The sequence below is a fragment of the Equus asinus genome, chromosome 30, assembly GCF_041296235.1.
Source record: "Equus asinus isolate D_3611 breed Donkey chromosome 30, EquAss-T2T_v2, whole genome shotgun sequence".
NCBI classification, from domain to species: domain Eukaryota; kingdom Metazoa; phylum Chordata; class Mammalia; order Perissodactyla; family Equidae; genus Equus; species Equus asinus.
In genome coordinates, this window is record NC_091819.1 from 15,238,512 (window position 1) to 15,263,237 (window position 24,726).

Sequence of the window (24,726 nt, forward strand, 5' to 3'; positions counted from 1 at the left end):
AATCATAAGCCCAAAGAAGTAGAGAAACTCTGTGGACCAGAATATATTTTGTTGTTACAGTACAAATGAGGAAATATAATACGTTTATCGTTCACTAGTGAGGTCGAAATGTATTCTACAAACTAACACAGAAATGTGTCATTTATGTGAAGACAACAGAACATGGTATACCGAGTCATAGGTTGTCGGGCTGATTTCCCACAAGACCTTATATCCTTTTTATGAATCTTAAATTCTACCTTAGAGAGGACAGAGTTTACTTGAGGAATGGAAACAGGTTCATTGCAGCTGGCATATAGTGTTCAAGGTAGGGAGTAATCAAAGATGAGGCTGGAATAGTAGGAGGGGCTAGACCAAGAAAGGCCATGCAAGCCATGGTTAAGACTTGAGCCCAAAGGCAATGGGAGGCCATTAAGAATTTTTAAGTACATACAAATAGATCTGGGTTTTCCAAATGTCATTCTGCTATGTTATGGAGATGAATGAAGGCGACAAGAGTGAGAGACTGAAAGGAGTAAAGGGTAATGCCCAGCTTTTCCTGATCAAGATATAAGGTCCCGGAATGCAGAGACTGTACACGTCACCTGGCTTCCATACAGGTTACTTAGTCCAGTGGCTCTTATACACTCGGTATAAAAAGTCCTTAACTATGTGTTTAAGTAGTGCCTGAAACATCATTTTTTAAAGAAACATGGCCTATACCATACTAAAAGACTAGAAAATCATAATATGCTAAATGTATCAGTAGAGAAATGCAACCCTGACCACTATCACTCTAATAACTTATGTCCCCACTTAAAAATAAGCACGTTATGTAGAAGTCCTGGAATCCTGTGATTCTAAAAAAGAAAAGTCATAATTAGAGGATTCTGGGGATATGGTGGCAGTGACGCTTTTTTTCGTTTTGAGGAAGATTAGCCCTGAGATAACATCCATTGCCAATCCTCCTCTTTTTTGCTGAGGAAGACTGGCCCTGAGCTAACATCTGTGCCCATCTTCCTCTACTTTATATGTGAGACGCCTGCCACTGCACGGCTTGACAAGCAGTACATAGTCCACACCTGGGATCTGAACTGGTGAACCCCGGGTCACCAAAGCAGAACATGTAAACTTAACTGCTGCACCACCAGGCTGGCCCTGACACTGTTGTTTTTGAAGCTACATAATAACATGCAGCATAACCAAAAACCCCTGGACAACAATAACCAGCCAAAGAGAGATGACAGCATTCAGAAAGCAATTAGAAATAAAAGGAAAAAAGTCATTTCATAAATAAAACTAAACTAGAACACAAGAGTGAATAAATATGATGGAGAAGCAGAATATGAGAATATAATGAAACATGGAAAATGCAAAGGATAAAACATTAAAAATAAAAAGAAATAAAAAGGACCAGAGAGAAAGTGATAGCTACAGAAGATGTGAAAAGAAGATCCAATATATGTATCATAGAAAAATTTTGAAACAAAACCAAAGCAACGAAACAAAATAAATAAGAAAAATTATAATTGGAGAAAATTCTGGAATTTATTTTAAAAATAATAAAAACTACCTACTGAAGGAGCATATTTCATCCTTGGGAAAAAACACGTAGAATGACCAACTTCAGAATATAGTCTAGTCAAATTTCTGGGCTTTAAAGAAAAGGAAAATGTACATTGAGTATCTAGGCAGAACCAAGTCACTCACACATGAGAGGAAATCAGACTATATCAGACATAGAAAACAATGCTTCATACAGACAATGGAGTATCATGTTTAAGACAGCTAATGAAAGAATATGAGCCATGGATTGTATTTTGGCAAAAGGCCATGGACCAAGTGTTATAATATGCAGGAACTCAGGAGAATATTGTCCCCATGAGCCCTTCCAGAGAAATCAACTACAGAAGAAACTTCAGACAAACAAGAAGAATAGAAGAGCACTGACTTCAGCTCTGATGCAGATCATTACAAACATGTTTATTTGTAGAACTGAAACTAAATGAACTGAACTAGAACTGAAACTAAGAAGACACTAGGTATTGAATGGCTGTATAAGGATGTAGGAAAAAGAGAATAAATTTGCTGATTGTCCTATAGGTATCAGCAGAGTAATCACTGACTTCAAATTAAATGCTTGGGAGAGGGATGACAGGGGTGGAAGAGGTTACTAGCTAACTTCAGTGTTGCCCGTGGTGGGGAACCAACAGCAAGTAGCCCCTCACAAAAAGGGGAAATGGACTAAGGCTGTTATATAAGGGTATTAATATAATGGTAATTATTAGGGGGAAAAAAAAAAGCCTTCCTAAAAGTCAAACAGAATACCAGAGTGACAGCAAGAGCAAGAGAAAAGGAAATGGAAAAGCAGGGAGAGGGAGAAAGATATGTTTGCTTATGGTGTAGTGGTTAAGTTTGTGCACTCTGCTTTGGCAGCCCAGGGTTCTTCGCAGGTTTGGATCCCAAGTGTGGATCTATCACTGCTCATCAAGCCATGCTGTGGCAGTGTCCCACATACAAAAAACAGAGGAAGATTGGCACAGATGTTAGCTCAGGGCCAATCTTCCTCACAAAAACAAACAACAAAAACCAAACCAAAACAAAAACAGAAGAAAAGCCAATGGAAGGATAAACCATAAATAGAACAAAACAAAACAACAGCTTTGAGGAAGCAAAGGAATAAGTGGAGGGGACTGGGTAGAAGCTAGACTTCTTTGAAAATTTCTTGTGGAGATTTGATTGTGGAATCTGTAACTATTTTGATCTTATTATAAAACAAAATTAAATACATTTTAAAAAAGCAGTCTCTGTGAATTAAATGAATCTCATGAACCTAATTATACATTGGTATCTCTATTTACAGAGACACTATTTCAAGTAACTTTAAAACACAGGAATTGACTGCATATTCCTAGTGAAATATATACAAAAGTACAAAAAGAATAGAAAAAGGAAAATCTTAAACAACTTTTAGGAATTATTTTATTGGTGGTCATGATGGTATGGTAATTCTGAGACCATGGTGTGTGTATGGTGTGTCAAATTAATAAACAGAAACCTCATTAAATTGGAGTCAGGAGGCCAACGGGGGAGCTCTTATGCCCTAAGACATAGCAGAGCCCAACAGGAAGAAGAAAGAGTTCCTCTTCTTGACCGGCAAGCAGCTTAGCCAATGAGAAACTGTCATGAGTCAGCCAATGAAAAGCCAGCACACCTAACTCTTTGTTTACCACAGCCCTCCCACCTTTCTCTTCCTCTCTATAAAAAGTTTCTCCTCCCTTGCTGCGGGGGGACTTGCAAATGGCTTACTATGGTTGTAGACCCCGAAGTGCAATTCTTTCCTGATCCCAAATAAACTCATTTTTGCTGGAGAAATAACTTGCTATTTGTTTAAGGTCAACAGGCGGGATAAGTAAAACGAGTAACTTACCGGTGTCGTTGAGAGGTAATATTTTTAATGTTGAAAAAAGACATTAAAATCAATGATGGAAAGTACAAAAAGAATGAAGTCTTGAATTTGAACTGGAACTATCAGTATGAGCCAATATGTTAAAAAAAAAAAAAAAATTCTAACTCATTTCACTGAAAAGGCCTAGAAATAATGACATCCCTAACAACCAGACTGTGGTTGCTAAAACTATTTCCCAGAAAATGAAGCAGCACTTCTTAAAGAAATGGCTGATTCTTGGTCTAAGCCAGGAAAGGTCCAAGACAGCCCAGAAAATGTAAACATACTAGAAAGCAAGGAAGAAAGCAGCGCCTAGGAGCAAGGACACAGATTCAGGGACTAATTTAAATAACGTATTGCCCAAAGATGGGCCAATTTTAACATCAGTTAGGATAATAACTAATAGATTGAAACACATTAAGTGTATATAAATCAATGAGTTAAAAACAAAATAGAATAAAATTTCACTGGTCACCTTTGGAAAATGTAAGCAATAAACTAATTTTGAAAACAGATATGTAAAGGGGAAAGATCAAGTATTTATCTTGCTTTCCTACATGATCTGTACCTCAAAGTAATGACGGAGTTGAGGACGGGAAGTTTTTAACAGAAATAATCCAAGCAGTAAAAGTGAAATGATAGAGTTAACACATCGCCATTATAAGCCTTAATGAATGAATTTGAGCATTATGGCTAATAAATCATAGAAAGAGACGTGGAAGTGAGAGAAGTATGCAATATTACCTCTGAAAGGGTCTTGTCAAAACAAAACAAAACTGAGCCAGAATCTAATCAATTCTCTAGATCTAAATACCAGTAACAGCAAACACACGGGACACAGCACTATGTTATATCAGCAACATTCCTCAGATATGGGAAACTTCATAAGACAAACAATCTGACTTCCTCAGCCAAAAAATTTCAAGGAGAAAACAAAGAAGGGAGGAGGATTTATAAATCAAAGGGAACTTAAGAGAGATATATTCATCAATTATAACAGATAGATCTCATTAGGATACCAATTCAAACAATGTACAGGATCAAATATTTTAAAATAGAGAAATGTGACTGTCAACTGTTTGTATATATCTATACACACATATGCATATATACTCATATATATGAGGGAATTATTGCCTTTTTTATCGATGTAATAACGGTATGTGACTTTTTTTATAAAGAGGCTATTAATTTTTAGAGAAACATATTGATGTATTTCAGTTGAAATAATACGATAGATGGGTTTTGGAGTCAGAGGAAGGAGTGGGTGGGATATAGATGATGCAAGGTTGACAACACAGTGATAATTATTTAAGCCAGCTGATAGATACACTTAGTTTATATTTCTCTCTGTATTTCTGCATAAGATGAAATTTCCCATAATAAAATAGTTAAAAACTGCTTTTCCCATCCTCACATCGCAAGTGAAAGGCATCTTATCAACTCTTAAGACTACTGGGATAAAGTCTTCATAGGTTTTTCAAATCTTAGTGAGACTTCACAATTTTTAAGTGACCAAATTTGAAATTAAATTATCTGTGAAGTCTGTCATCTAGTCTGTATACACCCCTGGACTATAACTTGATATAAAAAGATTACAGAAATCCCTATCTGAGGTTTATTGTCCTTAGAAAGGATAATGCATAGTTTTTATTCCATCTTTCTAATTAGTAATTTAAGCATATGTTCAGCATTTAACTCTAAATGTTTGCCTTTTCCCCAAGCTCAAAGACAGCTGTCCAAGATTTGAATGCCAGAAAACATTTAAATATCAACATCTGTTGAATTATGTTAATTTAGTGTAATATAATTGGGCATGAGTTGGAATTTATCAGAAGTATATGAAATAAACAAAGGTAAATTTCCAACAATATCTTGATATACAAACAAATCACTACGGAGTGATGAAAAATATTTCTAAAGAGGAAGGGCAAGGAAAAATACTGATTATAAACAAATTGATTCTTTTAAAAACATAGTTCTAACACTATGGGACATTATTTTATGATTTTTAAATTTCTTTTTTAAATCGTGTCATAACTGAAAGGTAATGAAATTAGCTAAAACAAGTGATCATTAAATATTTAACATCTGAATATTTTTATAAATGATTAAGTAAAACATTAAAACATCCTAATTACACTTGTATATGCATTCAATTTTTTAGATTGCAGGATGATTCCTGTTCTATTATGAGCAATTACATACCTCAAAATTCAAGAGTTGATGTGATCTGTTCTACAAACATTAAATAGGATTTTTAAATTGAAAGTGTTGTCGACTTGGCAGAGGGATTTACCAGGTTTATTGTGGGGACTATAAGGGACAAATTATCAAGTAGCAGCTGTTGTTTATTGTATTGCTGATGTAAAATATTACTCTTTACAGTGATTCTTTTACTAATAACTTAGGAAAGCTTGTTGTTTGGGGAAGTATGCTGGCACATACACACATTGGAAGAACAGATCCCCAAACGTCCCCATAATGAAGTGATAACCCAGGCAGCAGGAGTGACACAAGCTGTTGTGATGTGGCCCTGTAGGTGTCTCTTCATTTCCTAGGGGAACCATCTTTGGGAGTTAAAGGTTAGTTCTGTGTCTGTGCCATTTAATCACAGGACCAATTTGGAGAGTGCCAACTGCGAAACAGACACCTGTCCTTAAGGAAATGGACCTCTGACGACAAATTTATTTCAGCTACAGGTCACTGGAACAGCTTTCACATGCTAACTATTTTCCATTATTAGTGACCATGGCCAAATGCAACGGCTGTCCGAAAGGGGAGAGGCTGTGCCTACTTTTAGTCATTTGAAAAGGTCTAGTTCATCTACCAGATTTCTAGAAAGGGAGGTCACCGTAATGAGTGTTTAACTGGGAGTCCTGATTGCTTTCTTATTTACCACACACTGGACACATCACGTATTTCCAAAGGACAGATCCTGTTTTTTTTTGTGTGGGTTATTCATACTAAACTGAAAAGCAACCTCTCAAAATGCTAACTGACTGATAACTAATTTTATTTAGGATAATCACAATTTAAAATAACTCTATAATCATTAGTTTAAAATTTTGGCAAGGAAGGTTAGAATTTCAGGATGCCAAATGAACAGGAGGCATGAGAACTGGCAATTTGAGGATACTGCATTTTTTTAACAGAATAATTTGGTCATATAGAGTAAAAGAGATTAATTAAATCCCTTAGAAACTATTTTATATTGTCTATGTGTTATGTTTCCAATTATTCTAAGTATCTCTGTACCTAGAAGCTATTCAAATTTTTTTTAATTAGAACACATATGCAACTAAACGTATTCCAATTAAACAAATATGGAATGTATACATTCTAATTAAAGGGAATATGTGAATATTTTCTTTTTGTTCATTCATGCATACATATGAATGAGTTAAAATAATCTAAAAGACACTTTTCTATCTGGAGGATCAGATAAACTTTTATAGAACAATGAAATTTAATGCAAATTTTAGGTTTAAAAAAATAATAAAGTACTAAAATTTTTTTAAAAAATAAAAAAGTAGTTTCAAGCCATTATATTGGACATACAAATAGAAAGTACATAAAATATATAATGTTGAGTGATATAACTTGCTTTAAAATATGGTGTTGAATTATTAGTTTTAATAGGACAAAGGAGGATTTGTTTTAAAATCCCAAATCTACTAACACAGGACAGGCAACTTCTCATCTTAAATAATTAAAATACAGCATCATTTTGTTGCTCTATTTAATTTTGTTGATACATTTCTGTGAAAGGCAACACTAAACAAATATAGTCCATGTCATTAAGCAGTACTCTAATGAACTGTTATCCTCTCCCAATTTATTAACAGCTGCTCAAAAACATAGTAATTAATAGTTTCATTTATTTTTGGCAAACCTGCAAAATGACAAATAGTTTCATATCTGTTGCAAATTAGGTCTCCTTCCCAAATAACAGATGACTCCATGGGGAGGGCTGAACAAACTGAATCCTTGAACATCTTTGGATCTTTAGAAGATCAAATAAAGAACAGCTGTAATTCTATTTGTCACATCTGCAACAAAATACAGGGTCTGGATCATCACAGGACAACAAATGTGGTCCGTGTGAAGGTAAACAGGAATGGTCTTTCAACGCGATGGAGGAAGTCTGACACGAATGTGAGTGTGTGAATGTTATGGGATTTACTTTGATTCTCTGGTTAAATCTATTGTCATCTTTTTCATTTTAGAAGGCTCTTTTTACTACTAATCAGCCAAGATGATGGCAAAAACCAAAAGTTTATTTCTTCCTCCTCACTGTCAATTGATGAGAAGATATCAGAGCACATAGCATCCAGGAATGACAAATCATTTGGCACTAAGTAGATGAAAAATGTAATGCTTCTAAGAAATAAGCAAAAGTGAATTAACAAACAGGTGTTTCTAAAAGGCATTTAAAAATATTATGTAGAATTTGATAACAGCAATAAAAATATTTTATTTTCAAATTACATTGGAAATGTAATTTCAAATACTTAAGTTCAAATTACTTATCAGACTACTGGATGATTTAGCCTTTGTGCTTCTCAAGAGTAAATGACAAAAATCATGTAAATAAGAAAGCAGGGAAAATTTCCAAAAAAAAAAACGATACCAGATCTAAAAGGAAAGGCCCTGACATGATTTAAATAATTCAGTAAAGTTGCTGTACACTATTAATCCTTTTGTATGGATTCTTAGAACAATAAAGACTAATCATAAACACAAAAATGTGTTAAAAAATGCACAAACTTTTCGAAAATGTACATCACTTAGTATCAAGCATCGCTTGATATATGTTTTACTGACTTTCAATTGGGGTAGACTCTATTAAGCTTTCTGGTACTAACCAAAGGCTATGACGGGAGAAACAATATGAAATGATTTAACTGTACTTTTAAATGAGGTGAAGGCAGGGGGAAAAGATCTTTGCAATTCTGAGGAGTTTAAAATCATATTTGAATACTGAAGTAAAAAATAGATATCAAGTCTGGAATGTAAGAGAAAGATACAGGTTGAAGAAATAAATCTAGATGTCACTAGTATTTCTATAAAACACTTAGGTGCATTGCCCCAAGGTTTAGCTGAGTGTGAGTGTGTGTGTGTGTTTCACTTTGGCTAATAATCTATTGCACCCAATGATCACTCAAAAACCATGCCTCTTAATTATTAAATATTGACAGTGACAGGTAATAGGTACTGGTTTTTAAAAATAACAATTGTATACGCTTTCATGCGTTTATTTATTGAAAGAATTTTGTGTTTTCCTAAGTTTTTATTTATGTTGTTAAAGGTTTTAAGGTATGTAAAAATGAAAGAAAGGGATGAGCAAACTCAGACACACTTACTCATTCAATATTAGATGAGAGATAAGATACACTAAAACTAAGATGAAACTTTATATTAGGAAAATGGACAGACAACACTGAAGAAACGGAAGAATGACTGGAAAAAAAAAAAACCCAGTTTGATTAGACTAGTCAAACAGAAGTATCAGATGAAATAATCAATAAGATATAAGCAACATGGAAGAATGTCAGACAGGAAACAGGTACCCTCAAGCACTGCAATGCAAAATCGTGGCAGCATATATCAAACGAATATGTGAGGATAATGTGATGATGCAAATTTTTCACATCCAGTATCTGACACACATACTCCATGACAAGGGCTTCCCACAGGGAATAAAAACGAAGCAACAGACTAAAAGGAAGATGTCTAAGACCAATATCACTTGAATCAATTAGATTAAACTATACCTCTGTTAATCATTAATGTTTGTTTAAATTAGTTTACATTATACCTATGTTAAGAATCAGTCAAAAGTTTGATTATAGGATCCATTAAGTATCATCTCTGAGAAGAATGAGAATGTTAATTATGTTTACAATAAACATATGATCAAATAAAATATTTCGTTAATAACTATTAGGAGATGATGGAATGGCACGCCACGATGATCACTGTTGATGGGAACTGAATCATGGGAGGATATACGTCAAGAGTGAGAACCAAGTTAAGAAATGCAAAGAAAGGCTGCCCTTTAGGACGAGGAAATATAGGAAACCCTGAAAAACAGAGTCCACTGCTCATGAACTGGAACTTCCTGAGAGAACCAACTGAAATTATTAGGGCGAGTCATTGGGGGGGACCTTTGTTTCAAGGAGACCTTAACAGGTTGTCACCTCCTCGGTACTGTTAGACATAAAATAGCCTAAGAGACAACTGTCCTGCATCCATCAGTGATTTAAACACCCCTGATGAACACTGAAGTCAATGTGGCAAAAAAAGGAGAAATGCTCGGAACTGGACACCCAAAAAATTACCCAACTGCATGAGAGTTAGTGGCACTGGTAAATGTGTCCCTTATACCTTTCCATGAAGGTGTGGAAAATTCCCCCAGGAGCTGAGGGTGATGTGTATTATACTTCGAAGGCTAACGCCATGACTGCACAGCCCTTTATCATCCAGAGGTCCAGTGAGGAAAGCCCACGTCAAGAGCAGGCTGTAGTCACACACTTCAAAATCTCAGCTTTGAGCTGTTAACAGCAGACCGCTTGGGTACTTAGCTTTTCTTACCTGCCTGGTACATTTTGGGAGTAAATGATCCTAAAATTTACTAATGCATGACAGTTCTCTTCTCTAACTTTTCTGTTTTTCCACAACATCCAAAAGGGAGAAGAAAAGTCAAGATGCTATTAAAAATACTAAGAAAGAAAATGACTTTCAAGGGAGGAACATGAAAAAATGCATATAAATAAGGAAGGTGAAGAATTTTTATCTTGTACTTAATATTAAACTTGATAATCAACTTGATAAACTCCTTGTGTTTATCTCACCTTTACAAATTGCCCCATGCCTACTACAACTGATACCCTCAGAGAGACAAGAAAGTACACTGCATCCAGAAAACAAGACAAAGAGTATATATGCAAGGAATGTTCCAGAAACAAGGCGAGCTCTTGCAAATGAAAAAATAATTTTTTTACTCAATAAAAGGTTTGGAACATAATGCTGATAAAATTGCCTGGAAATCTTTGAAGAAGACAAAAATATATCAAAGAAAAGGTAAAAAAAAATTGGAGGCTCCTCTAAGGGTGCTCCAACATCCAAATAATAGGAGAACAGAGAAAATGGCAACCAATGAGAACTAAAAGACATTGGAGCCATGCCTTCCAACCCCTGAGGCAAAATGGTTTCCAAACTGGAATTCAATTCCCAGATAAATCAATCAATGTGAGACTAGAATAAAGACATTTTCAAACATGTGAAGTCCCACAAATTTAACCACGCCTGTTCTCTTCTCCAGAAAGCTCAGGAAAAATAATGGAGTGGGATCCAGGGAACAGGTAATCCCACATAGGAAAGAGATGAAGAAAATCCCCAGGATGATAGTGAAGAGAAATCCCAGGACATCAGATGTGCAGCAGGTCCAGATAGTAAACGGTCCAGAATGGATCTTCAAGAGGGATGCCAGCAAGAAAAAGACTCGAAAGAAGTTATACTTCTGTGTAGAGGTGGTTGATGAATTGGGGACAGGCACAGAGAAAACAAGGCCAAAGAAGAACAAGACCATTATCTCTAGCACAACAGAAAAGTTATACATCTATGAATAATATCTACACCCATAACCATATTAATGCAAACACTGAATACTGATTTGGTCTGAATATTATAACTATTAGGGAGAAGGAGGGAAAGAAATGCAGATATGGTGTGTGCGTGTGTTGTGTATGGAGGGCACACAGCGGGAAGTTAAGAACTTCAAGAAATAGTAATATAAGCATGTACTTTAGGTCAATACTAGAAGAAACAGCTGAGAGCTGAAAGCAGTTGCTTTTGAAAGGTGAAATTAGCGAATGGGGAAGGACAGGCCCGAGGCCTGCCGTACTTGGTTATAAGTCTTAGAGAAGGATTTGGCATTCTAAACTATATACAACAAAAACATGATGAAAAATAAAATTTAACAAGTGCTTAGGAAATACACAGATGGAAATAACAATATCATACTTGTAGTAACAGCTGACATTTGAGCTTTTACATTTTAAATGCCTTATAGGCATGAACTCATGCATTCCCTACAAGGATGCTTTGAGGCAGGTACTACCATTTTCTCTATTTTACAGATGAGTAAACTCAGGGACAGAGAGGTTAAGTATTTTGCTCAGGGTCACCCAGCTAGTAAGTGGTGAACTGGGGTTAGAAGCCAGGCGCTAAAATTCCAGAGGCTGCACACTTATTCAGGGCACTCTACTGCCGTAGAATCAATTTTAAATTCATTCTACAAATAGTTTACGCAACAAATATTCATTGCCTATGTCATCAGGCACTGTTTTCTTTTACTTATTTTTTTAATTGAAAATGGCTCTCTTTTTTTTATTGATGTATAATTGATATACAACATTATATTAGTTTCAGGTGTACAACATAATGATTCAGTATTTGTATATACTGTGAAATGATCACCACGACAACTCTAGTTAACATCTGTCACAATATATAGTTTGAAAACTTTTTTCTTGTGCTGAGAACTTTTTAAGATTATTCTCTTAGCAACTTCCGAATATGCAATACAGTATCATTAACCACAGTCACCATGCTGTACATTACATCCCCACGACTGACTTATTTTATCACTGGAAGTGTGTACCTTTGACTCCCTTTACCCACTTTGCACACTCCCACACTCTTCCTCTGGCAACCACCAATCTGTTCTATCTTTAAGCTTATTATTTTTTTCTTTTTAGATTCCACACAAATATAGAATAAGTGAGATCATAAGGTATTTCTCTTTCTCTGTTCAACTTATTTCACTTAGCATAATGCCCTCAAGGCCTATTCACGTTGTTGCAAATGGCAAGGTTTCATTCTTTTTTATGGCTGACTAATATTCCACTGTGTGACTATCTATCTATCTATATATACATACACACACCACATTTTCTTTATCCATTTATCTGTCAATGGATATTTAGGTTGTTTCCAGATCTTGGCTATTGTAAACAATGTTACAATGAACATAGGGGTGCATATATCTTTTCAAGTTAGTGTTTTCTTTTTCTTTGGATAAATACCCAGAATGGGATTGCTGGATCACATGGTAGTTCTATTTTTAATTTTTTTCCTCCATACTGTTTTCCATAGTGGTTGCACCAATTTACATTCCCATCCACAGTGCACAAGGGTTCCCTTTTCTCTACCTTCTCGTCAGGCACTGCTTTTGGTACTGGGGATATACGAGTGAGTACAGCAAAGACCTTGTCCTCAGGAAGCTTAAAGAGAGGGGTAACAGAGACAATAAGGAAGACACACAAAGCAGAGAATGATGGTATCGGTGGAGTGGGCCTTTCCGACATTGAGCAGAGACTTGAAGGAAATGGGGAGCAAGCCACATGGATAGTTGCAGGGAGAGTGTTTTAGGTATAGGGAACAGCATGTGCAAGGGCCCTGAGACACGAGTGAGGTTGGTGTGCTGGAGGCACTGTGCCAGAAGCAAGTGCATAAGAGTTAGAGTAGGAGGAGATGAGGTCAGGTAGGAGGCAAAGAAGGGCAGGGCCAGATCACATACGGCCTTGAAGACTGAGATAAAGGCTTTGGCTTTTACTTGGAATGAAATAGGAAGTCATGGAGGATTTCATTAAAAAAATTTTTTTGAAGGACCTTTATTGAGGTGTAGTGTCAATGACACATATTTAAAGTATACAGTTTGATAAGTTTTGCCATACAAATACACATGTGAAACCATCACCACAGTCAAGATAATGTAGATACCCATCACCTTGTCAACAGTTTCTTTACGATGATTTGCAATCCTTCTCTCCCTCACCTCCCCAGTCCTCGTCCCATGCCCATGCAGCAACTGATCTGCTTCCTGCCACCATGTGTTAGTCTCCATTTCCTAGAATTCTACATAAATGTATTACCTGCACCAATTCTTCATTCCTTTTTATTGCTGAGTTGTATTCCACTGTATGAATATACCAGATTGTTTACCCATTTACTTGCTGATGAACATTGGAACTGTTTCTTTTTCTTAACTATTATGAATAACACTGCTAAGAATATTTGTATACAAGCCTTTTAAGCATTCACATGGACCGTACAGTAGGTCTATATGTATCACTTTAAGAAACTTCCAAATTGCTTTCCAGAGCATTTGCCCTATCTTAGTTTCCCCAAAACAATTCCATTTCGTCTACATTCTGTATGGTCAGCCTTTTTCATTTTAGCCATTGTAATAGGTGTGAGCGGTACCTTATTGTGGTTTTACTTTGTATTTTGCTAATGAATAATGATGTTTAACATCTTTTCATGTGCATATTTGCAATCCACCTATCTTTTTTGGTGAGGCGTCTATTCAAACTTTGGCTTCTTTTTTAATTGCTTTGATTTCTTATTGAGTTTTTAGAATTCTTTATATATTCTTGATATGAATCTTTTATCAGACACATTATTTGCAAATATTTTCTTCCAGTCTGTGGCTTGCCTTTTTATTTTCTTAACAGTGTGTTTTGAAGAGCAGAAGTTTTCAATTTTGATTAAGTCCAATTTATCAATTTGTTCTTTCCTGGATTGTGTTTCGGGGTTCTATCTAAAAGTCTTTGCCTAATCCAAGGTCACAAAGATTTTTATGCTGTGTTTTCTTAGTTTTACATTTTTAGGTTTTGTATTTAGGTCCATGATCTATTTAAGTTTGCTGTATGGCTTGAACCAAGTTCGTTTTTTTGCAAATGGATATCCAGTTGTTTCAGCACCATTTGTTGAACAGTATTTTTTCACCACTGAATTGCCTTTGTACTTTGTCAAAAATCAGTTGTCTGTGTATGTGTCAGTGTATTTCTTGACTCTGCTCTATTCCATTGATCTATTTTTCTATCTTTGCACCAATACCACACTTTCTTTATAATAAGTCCTGAAATCAGATAGTGTTAGCGTTTCAACCTCATTTTTTTTTTTAAAGTTTGGCTAAGTCCTTTGCATTTCCATATGAATTTTAGAATTAGCTTGTCAATTTCTATAAAACAGTCTGATAAGATTTTCATTTGGATTGTATTAAATCTATAGATAAATTTTGGGAGAACTGACATTTTAAGAATATTGTGTCTCCTGACCCACGAGCAAGGTATCTCTCTCCAGTTAAGCAGTCTTCTTTAATTTCTCTCAGCAATGTTTCATACATCAAAAAATATGATGAAATGCTTGGGGATAAATCTGATAAAATATGAGTAAGACCTATACAATGAAAACCATGAAACACTGCTGAGAAAAGTTGAAAAAGATCTAAATATTTGGTTCTTAATTATGTGTTCTACTTCTTGCTTCATATGGTTAACATTGTCCTGATTTCTTTTAGTTAATATTTATTATGCTAATTTAAAATATTTTGGTTTGTTTGTTCTAATATTTCTGCTTCTCTTGGAATCTGTAATCCAACATATAATTTTTCTTTCAAAATGGCTGTTCTCAAATGTCTCATTATCTTGCCCTACCAGGCAGTGCTACGGGGAGAGGCCAGTCTGCTGTGTCAGCTCCAAGCTGTTCAGTGATTGGGCTGAAGGAATCTTACTCCAATCAGAGAGGCCCTGGGACCAGAGGACCACAGTCATCACACCCCATCTCACAAAAGAACTCCTCTGGTCAGGAAAATTCTCAATCCCTCTCCTCACTCCCAGAGAGAATTAGAAGTGTAATTCTCCAGCTTCTTGGTTTATAGGAGCTGGAGTGAAGACATGATAATTTGTGACCTAGTCCCATCAAGCTTTCCCACTTCCTCACAAATACGCCACTGCGAGCTACTCTGGGCATACTTCTAAACAGACTTGGACCAGAGGTCTGAATCTTTCTGTATGGGGTAGACATCATTTGTCCCAAGGCAATGGCCAGTGATAAGCAAGTACAGAATTCCAGAGGTTCTCCTCACACCTCACTCCCCCTTACCCAGGCTGCACTGTCTCCTGCCTCAAGTCGAAGCCCCCCACCCCACATGCCCAAGTTCAAAACAGCCCCCCACCCCCTAACACCAGAGGCTTCCTGTAGCTTTCTGTTTCTTTTCTCTTTCTAAATTCCTCCTGAGTTGATCTTGGGGAGAGAAGCAGTAATCTTAATAGCTCAGAATCATGACAGGAACAGGAACAACACCAAATTTCTAATATAAATATTTAAAGTAGTAAAATTTCCTGTAATTACCATCTAACTGCAACCCACACGTTTAGATATTATCATTATGATTTTTTGACACGTGAGTTATCTAGAAATGCATTTTTTAACTGTAAACGTTTTAAAAAATTATCTTTCTGTATCTGATTTCTAACTTAATCACATTCAAGTCAGGGAACAGAATCTTTATGATACACATTCATTAAAATTTGTTGATATCATTTTATGGCCTGGTAAGTGGCCAATTTTTACAAATGTTGCATGTGTCTTTGAGAAGAATGTGTTTTCTCTAATGGTTTGGGTGAAAGGGCCTACCAAAAGTCACTATTAAGTTTGTTAATTTTGTGTTATACAAATTTTCTGTTTACACATTTTCTGAAGGCTTAAACCATCAATAATACGAGTTATGCTGACACAGGAGCACCGTGATAGTGGCTCAGTGAGTTTGTCCATGTACTAATATTGATATTTGCTTTACATATTTTGAGGCTCTTTTACTAAGTGTCTATAATAATAAAATTATCAATCTTTTTGGTAGGTTGAATCTTTTATCATTAAATGGCTTTTTAAGCTCATTAAGGCTTTTGTTGTTAAGCACTTTTGTCTCACGTGAGAGCTTTATTTTATAGAATAACTGGCATATCCTGTTCCATCCTTCAGTGCTCCATCTTTCTTTGTCATTATATTTCAGGTATATCTCTTATAAAGAACATATAGCTAGATTTTAAAAGAAAAATCAAATCTGCTTAGTTCTTCTTTGAGCTGACAAATTTAATCCATAAATATTTATTGTGATTACTGATATATGAATTCGATTAAATTATCTAACCTTGTTTTTGGTGTCCCATTTTCTCCATGCTTTTTTTTCCTCTTCCTTGATTTATTTTAAACGGCTTTTTGGGGGGTAATACTCTAATTCCACCACTGCTGTCCTCCACTTCTATCGATGTAGCATTTACTCCTGATATTTTACCGTGAATACTCAATACAGTCTTAGCAAGTATCAGTCTCTTAAAACATGAATGAAGTAAACATCCTAAACAATTCAAGGACCCTAGATTGGACTTTAACTATAATCACCAATACTACCAATTTAACATGTTAGTGGTATCTGCTATTTTAGACTGTCTTCCGAAAAGTCCTATAAATTACATATTATTATTATTATCCTTTTATATAAACAATGGTTAAATTTACCTAAATCTTTATCAATTTATCAGGTCTGCATTCATTCTTGCATCTCAGACTTTCCTTGGGAGATCATTTCTTTGAAGCACATCCTTTAAAAAGCCAAGGTCTGTTGGTAGTAAACTTTCTTAGTTCTAAAAAATCTGAAAATATCTTTACTTCATCTTCATACATGAAAGATGTCTTTCTAGGTACACAGTTTTAGGTTGACAAGGTATTTTCCCTCAGTACTCTGAAGATGAGTCCACTGTCTTCTGGTTTCATTGTTGCTACTGAGAAACCTGATGTATAGCTGTCATTCTTTTGAAGGTAACTCATCCTTTCTCTCTGGATTCTTTTAAGATCTTCCTTTTGGTTTTGGTGTACTACAGTATACTACAAAGTGTGGATTTCTTTTTATTTATTCTACTTGATACTCACTATGCTCTCTGCATCTGTGTCTATGGGTTTATAACTTTCACCAGTTTTGGGAATTCTTAGCCAAAATCTCTTCAACATCATGTTTTTTTCAGCCTTCTATTCTTTCCATCAAAGACTCTGATCAAATATATCTTAGACCTTTTCTGTGTCTCTTAATCACTTTTTAATTTTTCCATCTCCTTGTATTTTTATGCTATATTCTGGCCTATTTCTTCAGATGTACTTCCATTTCACTAATTATCTCTTCAACGATTATATTGCTTATTTCTAACAATTACATGTTTTTTATTCAATTCTGCTGGATTAATTCTAATAATGATCAGTTGCCTGCTCATTTTATTTCTACAAACATTTTATCCATAGTTATTTATAATCTGTATTTATACAGATTATAATTACAATCTATGTTTTATAATTTTAGGATCTGCATTCTTAGAAATAAATATAATAGTTTTAGGTTGACTATCAGTGATGGTCAACTTATTATGTGTTTAACAATTTTTGATTGTCTAAATTAGGCATGTTGGATAGGATTCACATTAACTTCTGCAGATATCTAGTGGGTTCCATGTTAGGGTGAGTTTGTACAACATGGTACTTCAAAGCCATATTGCTTTCTTGGGAATATTAAGCACAGTGGCTAGTACACTAAGCAACGGGAAGCCATGGGATGCAATGGTGGCTGCTGAAGCCAATTATCTTGTTAAAAATTGAGTAAGTTAAATCTCAGGGCAGTAGTTCTGATAGCCATTTTCACCTAAACAAAAATTAAGTTTTCAGAAACACTACATGCAGAATTTGAAAATATATTGTCTAAAACAATAAACTGGGGCGAATTCTTTCAATTAAAGAAAGAAAATAACATCAACTCAACAATATAAAATGAGCAAGAATCCAGAAGCACTTTTTTTTAAAAAAGAGTATATTTTCCATAAAATAATTTATATATTATTGGAATAAATATACATGTTGCTCTCTCATAAAGTTTAAATAGCAATTAAGTTTGGGGAAAAAAGATTAATTCTACTTTTTCTTTTTTTTTTGAGGAAGATTAGCCCTGAGCTAACTGCTGCCAATCCTCCTCTTTTCGCTGAGGAAGACTGGCCCTGAGCTAACATCCATGCCCATCTTCCTCTACTTTATATGTGGGACACCTAACACAGCATGGCTTGCCAAGCGGTGCCATGTCCGCACCCAGGATCCGAACGGGCAAACCCCGGGCTGCCGAAGTGGAATGTGCGAACTTAACTGCTGCGCCACCGGGCCAGCCCCTAATTCTACTTTCTTAAATTAAAAAAATCAAATAATTATTCTAAATCTTGATAAAAAATTCATTACTTATGGGAGACAGAAATTTTCTTTTCTTTTAAAACTTCAGTCTTTATTTCTTACCAGCTTTTAAAAATACCAATAAAATGGTATCTTTCTTTTCATTAGTAGAAATTCTGAAATAGATTCTTATAAAGAATACATAAAATATTTAAAGCTAGCTCTTTAGAACCAAAAGCAATCCAACTACAACTCACCATATTCATATCTGTATGAAAAAAATGGCCCATGACTTAATGATCAGAATTAAAAGGGATTTTGAATTGCTCACCTGCTGGCTGTTTTCACAGAACAGGTTTTCTTGTGCCCTCTTTCCGCTCGGTTATCTCTCAGAAGCTGATGCTACACAAAATGTTAAGACAAAGTTGTAGAAACAAAAACATTTTCATTATATTATTCTGTAAGTAAAAAAGTACTCTTCTAATTCAAAGGGACACTATTTGGTCACTTGCATTACTTTTTTTTTCCTACTGGTTTCTCCTAAAACAAAGACTACTACTTTCGCTAGGGATGCCCCCGACATTCTTGTAACCATCTTAAGAGTTGCTGGCCATTGCTTCCCTGACAGCTAACCCATTCTTAAAGTCTCTTAATATACAGCCAAGAGCTACAGGTCTAGAACTCAGTTTAAATACTGGGTCTCCAGAGTGGTCCTGGTTAAAATAATGTAACCTCCTTATCAATGGCCTCTACTATTCCATTTGGCTGTGAATTTTTTTTTTTCTAGATTTTATTTTTTTCTTTTTTCTCCCCGAACCCCCCAGTACATAGTTGTATAGTCTTTGTTGTGGGTCCTTCTAGTTGTGGCATGTGGAACGCTGCCTCAGCGTGGTTTGATGAGCAGTGCCATGTCCGCGCCCAGGATTCGAACCAACGAAACACTGGGCCGCCTACAGCGGAGCGTGCGAACTCAACCACTCGGCCACGGGGCCAGCCCCTGGCTGTGAATTTTTTTAAGCTTTGTCACCTACACTGATATAAAAGATCTTATATTATATTCTCTGTATTTACTGGCCTAACATGGTAAAAACACACACTTAAAACATTATTTTTCAAAGAAATTATTGGCTTGGAAATTTATAATTAGAAATATGTATATATTTGATTGCCTCCTCAAAATGCCTCCCCTTCCACTTCTCTTCACACTTGCTTTACCTAACTAATTGGAAGGAAAAACAACAAATAGTCAGTACTCTTTACTATGTTCACTCAAACTGTAGCTTATCTTATTTACGCAGAAATATGATTATACGCAAGACCAGGCTAAAAAGAAATTGTACAGCGTATTAGAAATTAACCCTAACAAAAATAGAAATCTTAGAAGTAATAAGGCAGGATGGATCTGGGTTCTAATCCCAGCTGTGCCAGTAACTAACAAGTCATTAGGTTTTCATCACAGATCTACCATTTACAAGCTGTGTAGCCTTACACTAAGTACTTAACCTCTGTAAGTCTCAGTCTCCATCTGTAAAACGGACATAATAATATCTACCTGGAAGGCTGCACTCAGTGTTAAAGAAGATAAACCGTGTAAAATGCTTAGCACTCGGAGTGGAACATAAGAAATACTGAGAAAATGTTCAAATGTTACAATTATGATCATAATTAATGAGCCTGATTGTCAGTGGGTATTGTCTGACCAGTCTCAATAACTTTTAATGAAATAACTGCCTTGAACTGTTTAATGACATCATTTAGAATCAATTATTAGCAACATCTGGCTATCTTTGAGAAAGAATAGAACTTAATTAGATCACCAAGAATGTGGCTATAACATTCATTCTTTCAGGAATGTCTTAACTAAATAAGTATATCTTAAATTTCTCTTAAATATCTACTTCTTTCTATCCTCACTACCACCACCCTAGTCCAGACCATCATTTTCTCTCACCTGTAACAATTTCCTAACTGGCCTCCTTGCCTCCAGCCTGGTTCCTAATTAGTCCATCCTCCATATTGCAGCCAGTAATTCTAAAATTGGAGCTGATTAATTACTCTCTTCAAATAAACCTTAAAATCTTGTACAAGGCTTTCACGGACCTTCATAATTTGGTTACGTTTCTAAACTCATAATTTACTACACTTCCTCCTACCCCCAACCTAACCTCCTTACTTCTAAATTATATGTCCCAGCCATATTGGACTTCTCAGCTTGGGGTGTGTACCACATTCTCACTTGCCTTTGGCCCTTTGTTTCAGTTATTCAATCTGCCTGCATCCCAAAGGGCCAGCACAGTGTCTGGAATGTTTTTAGTGCTCGATAAATATTTGCTGAATGAATGAATAAACAAGATAAAGAAATAGTGAGTGAGATCTAGTATCTGATATGTAGCTGAAGCCATATCTCATTATGATTCCTTATAGAAAATAGCAACCATTTATCTTAAGTCCATTAATCTGAAAGTGTTTCAATTTAGAAACACTTCGTACCATGAAAACGAAATTATTTCTGAAAATAAAAAAATTAATTGCTTTGGCATTTCTAAGTCTAGTGCCTTTGAAAAAATAACATACAAACCAACATTTGTGACACAGATAGCTACAGATGACATGATGAAATCTCTACCTCCGCTTTAAATTGATAGTACTAATTAACTAACTTTTCTAATTTTAAGATAAAAGACAGATAGTTGAACATTATTCCTGTGGTTTGTGTTAAAACAGTTAAAACAAAAGACTCATGGGGCTGGCCCTATGATGTAGTGGTTAAGTTTGCACGCTCTGCTGCTGTGGCCCAGCATTCACAGGTTCGGATCCCGGGCATGGACCTACACACCACTCATCAAGCCATGCTGCGGTGGCATCCCACATACAAAATAGAGGAGGGTTGCCACAGATGTTAGCTCAGGGCCAATCTTCCTCAAGCAAAAAGAGGATGATTGCCAGGAATGTTCAGTCAGGGTCAATCTGCCTCACCAAAAAAAACACACACACAAAAAAGACTCAAAATCCCAGACATAAAGTTCTGAAATAAGAAAAGAATTCCATAGTTTAGTTTTGAAAAATGCAACTATAATGACCAACATAAGTATTAGGTTGTACCTATTAGGCCTGGATAGTTCTCAGAGAGGCCACCACCCAGATGAACTTAAATGAGACAGCACCCTCTCTGTACTCCAGTGTCAGAGCTCCTTCTATTAGATGCATATCAGGATGTCTTTTCTTCCTCAAATTTATAGCTTTGATGGGCTTTGTATGTAAAAGGAGACAAATGTTAAGAGTTACCTAATACAATGCACCTATATTAAGAAGCCATCACAAAATTATCCTATTTTATCAATAAAATTATAAATCTGGGTGTACCTTTGCAAATTTAAAATCAAGCTCAGATAAAAAATACAGACTCAGATCTCTAGGCCACGAGTCTAACAAGTTCATAGGGGAAACTAGATCTTGTAAGGGACAAAGATGAAAAAATTAATCCAGAGTGTTACTCAAATAGGACACATATTTGTGTTTGAAAGGTTCCCAACATCTTTCTGCTGTGCCCCAAAGAATCAAAAAACGTGGGGACGGAAATCAGGTCATGAATTCATGAGGAAAGACACAAGAATCCTTGGGCTCTGATCTAATAAGCAGGAATAGCTCATCAGGTTTTGAGAAATTCTTCAATCATCTTATTGATAATTTTTCTGTTTCCTGGGACTCCTATCAGTGTCACAAGTGAGGTCACTTTTCAGGGTTCTGACTCAACAATGTCACCTCTGATTAAAAATAGAACTTTGAATATGGTGCGAAGTGCTTCTTACCTTTCGACTTTCAGATTGCTGGACTTAGGCCAAACGGAGACACAATTCCCTTATTAGTGACCTGCAGATGTATATTAAAAAATGACTCATATAAGAATCACATGAAAATTCATAAACACAAAGCCTAGTCCAACGTGAGGTTTACAAAAGGTACACAATTGAAAAAACTGCTGAGTTAAACCAGGGAGAGAAGTGTTCAGAACTGGATAATGGTTCTTATAGTTATAGAAAGGGAGTGAAGAATTTCGTTGGCTATTCATGATGATTTTACAAGATTACTAAAAGTTCCAAATGCCTAACAGAAGAATAAGAAGCAAAGGGCAGAATTCTTATTCCACAATGATCCTCCCTTACTAGCGGACGCTCAGAAGGCATTCAAGCTCAGGAGTGTTTCTATTAGCAGCCACTTTACAGCTAACTTCTCAAATGTCTACAAAATAATCTCAAGTCTCCTCACACTAAGCCTCTTAGTGTCCTCAACCTTAAAAAGAAAACTAAGTAATACCTAAACTGTGATCTATGACTCCTTAAGATACCTGTAAACGCAGTCAAAATGTCAAACCGTTAGATATTCAAGGAGCGAAAGCCTCAGAGTTAAGAAAGACAAAAAAATTAAAAAATGATGCTGTGTTTAGTTGCCTCTCTGTTATTCCTTCCACTTGTGAACCAACTTTCACACTTCTCTTCTGTGGCTTTTATTGTGTCCTCTCTGTGGTATTCCTAAACATTTATCAACAGACTGAATGATTGCTTTTCTGCCCTGGATTATAACCACCTATGCTGTTTTTATTAATCTCTCTTTTTGTAAAAATAGAGAGTATCTGATAGATAATGGCTGATGGATAATAGTTATTTACTAAATGTGTAATACAGGAATGAGAAGTATGCATGGTGCAAATGGAAATGGGAGTTAGCGCTAAGGAACAGAAAGAGGAATCATCAGGTGGGGAAACTAGTGAGGGGTGGGATTTCAAAAGAAGTGGAGTTAATGCTACCATTTCTGTATGTTTATAAGTTGGTAGGGAAAAAATAAAAGGTGATCATGCATGCTAATAGTCATTCATCCAACAATCTACGGAAGAATTTTATAGCTCTTCATGGTCTTGCATTCATCACTTGCACCTAGGTTTAGCCAATGGTTTACCGTGCTGTAGGTAGGTCTAAGTTGAACTAAGAAATTTGTATGCCTCAAAATGGAAGTAGTCTGTATGTGTTTGTACACACATGTATGTACAGTCATTCCTCATTATTTGCAGATTCCGTATTGTCAAATTTGCCTATTTGCTAAAATTTATTTGTAATGCCCAAATCAGTACTTCTGGCATCTCTGCAGTCATTTGCAGACGTGCACAGAGTGGTAAAAATTTAAGTTCCCTGTAGCGCACATTTTCAGCTGAGGTCTGACAAGGCGATGCTCTGTCTTCGTGTTTCAGCTCTCATACTGTAAATGTGTCTTGTTTGCGATGTATTTAGTGCTACGTTTTTTGCATTTTTGTGTTCTTGTTTTTGATTTCATTGTTTGCAATGGCCCCCAAGCACAGTGCTGAAGTGCTGCCTAATGTTTCTTAGTACAAGAAGGCTGTGATGGGTCTGACAGAGAAAATATGTGCGTTAGATGAGTTTTGTTCAGGCATAAGTTATACGGCTGTTGGCCATGGGTTCAATGTTAATGAAGCAATGATATGTATTAAACGAGGTGTCTTTAAACAGAAAACCACATCAAACAAGGATACGTATGGAGTGGTTAGTGAAAATGTGTGACCAGAGGGTCTCAGGGACTTTACCCAGTATTTTCCCCATGAGCAACGTTTCACTATTTGCCACTGTAGGGTTTGCATCAACTTTAAACATAGATAGCTACCACAAATAACAAGAATCAACCGTATTTATTAATTAATAACCCATCTGGTCGAGATAAAAATCTGAAATGGTATATCAAAGTTTAAGCAAAAGGCTGATTCAAAAAATGGTCAAAAAGACTTAAAAAATTTAAAAGAAAACATTGGTCAACTTTCTTCTTATGTTATTAGCTACTAGTTAATTTTTAAGTGCAGCAAAAAAGCTTGGCTGGAAGTAACCCATTATACTATAATTTGAAACATAAATTTACAACATCACTTTAATATCTTGCAAATTCTAAAGGGCAGAAAATGAGCTTTAAAAAATTGTACTTGGGGAGCCAGCCCTGAGGGTGGTTAAAGTTTGGTATGCTCCACTTTGGTGGCCCGGGTTCAGTTCCTGGGTGCAGAACCACACCTCTCCTCTGTCAGTAGCCATGCTGTGGCAGAGGCCCACATAGAAGAACTAGAAGGACCTATATCTAGAATATACAACCATGCACTGGGGCTTTTGGGAGGAGGAAAAAGAAAAAAAGAGAGAGGAAGATTGGCAACAGATGTTAGCTCAGGGTGAATCTTTCCCAGCAAAAAAAAACCTGCA

General features: G+C 35.8%; 1 protein-coding gene across 2 annotated transcripts in view; it reads right to left on the reverse strand.

Annotated features, from left to right (window-relative positions):
• GPATCH2 (G-patch domain containing 2) overlaps positions 1-24,726 on the reverse strand; it is a 177,595-nt gene that overhangs the window by 27,139 nt on the left and 125,730 nt on the right. The window contains exon 8 of one of the 2 annotated variants that reach the window (XM_014849879.3): positions 18,810-18,880. The exons of the other annotated variant lie outside the window; for it this stretch is intronic. Within the exon in view, the coding sequence (XP_014705365.3) occupies positions 18,810-18,880 (71 nt within the window). The remainder of the gene's footprint in view (positions 1-18,809; positions 18,881-24,726) is intronic. 2 annotated transcript variants of the gene reach the window in all.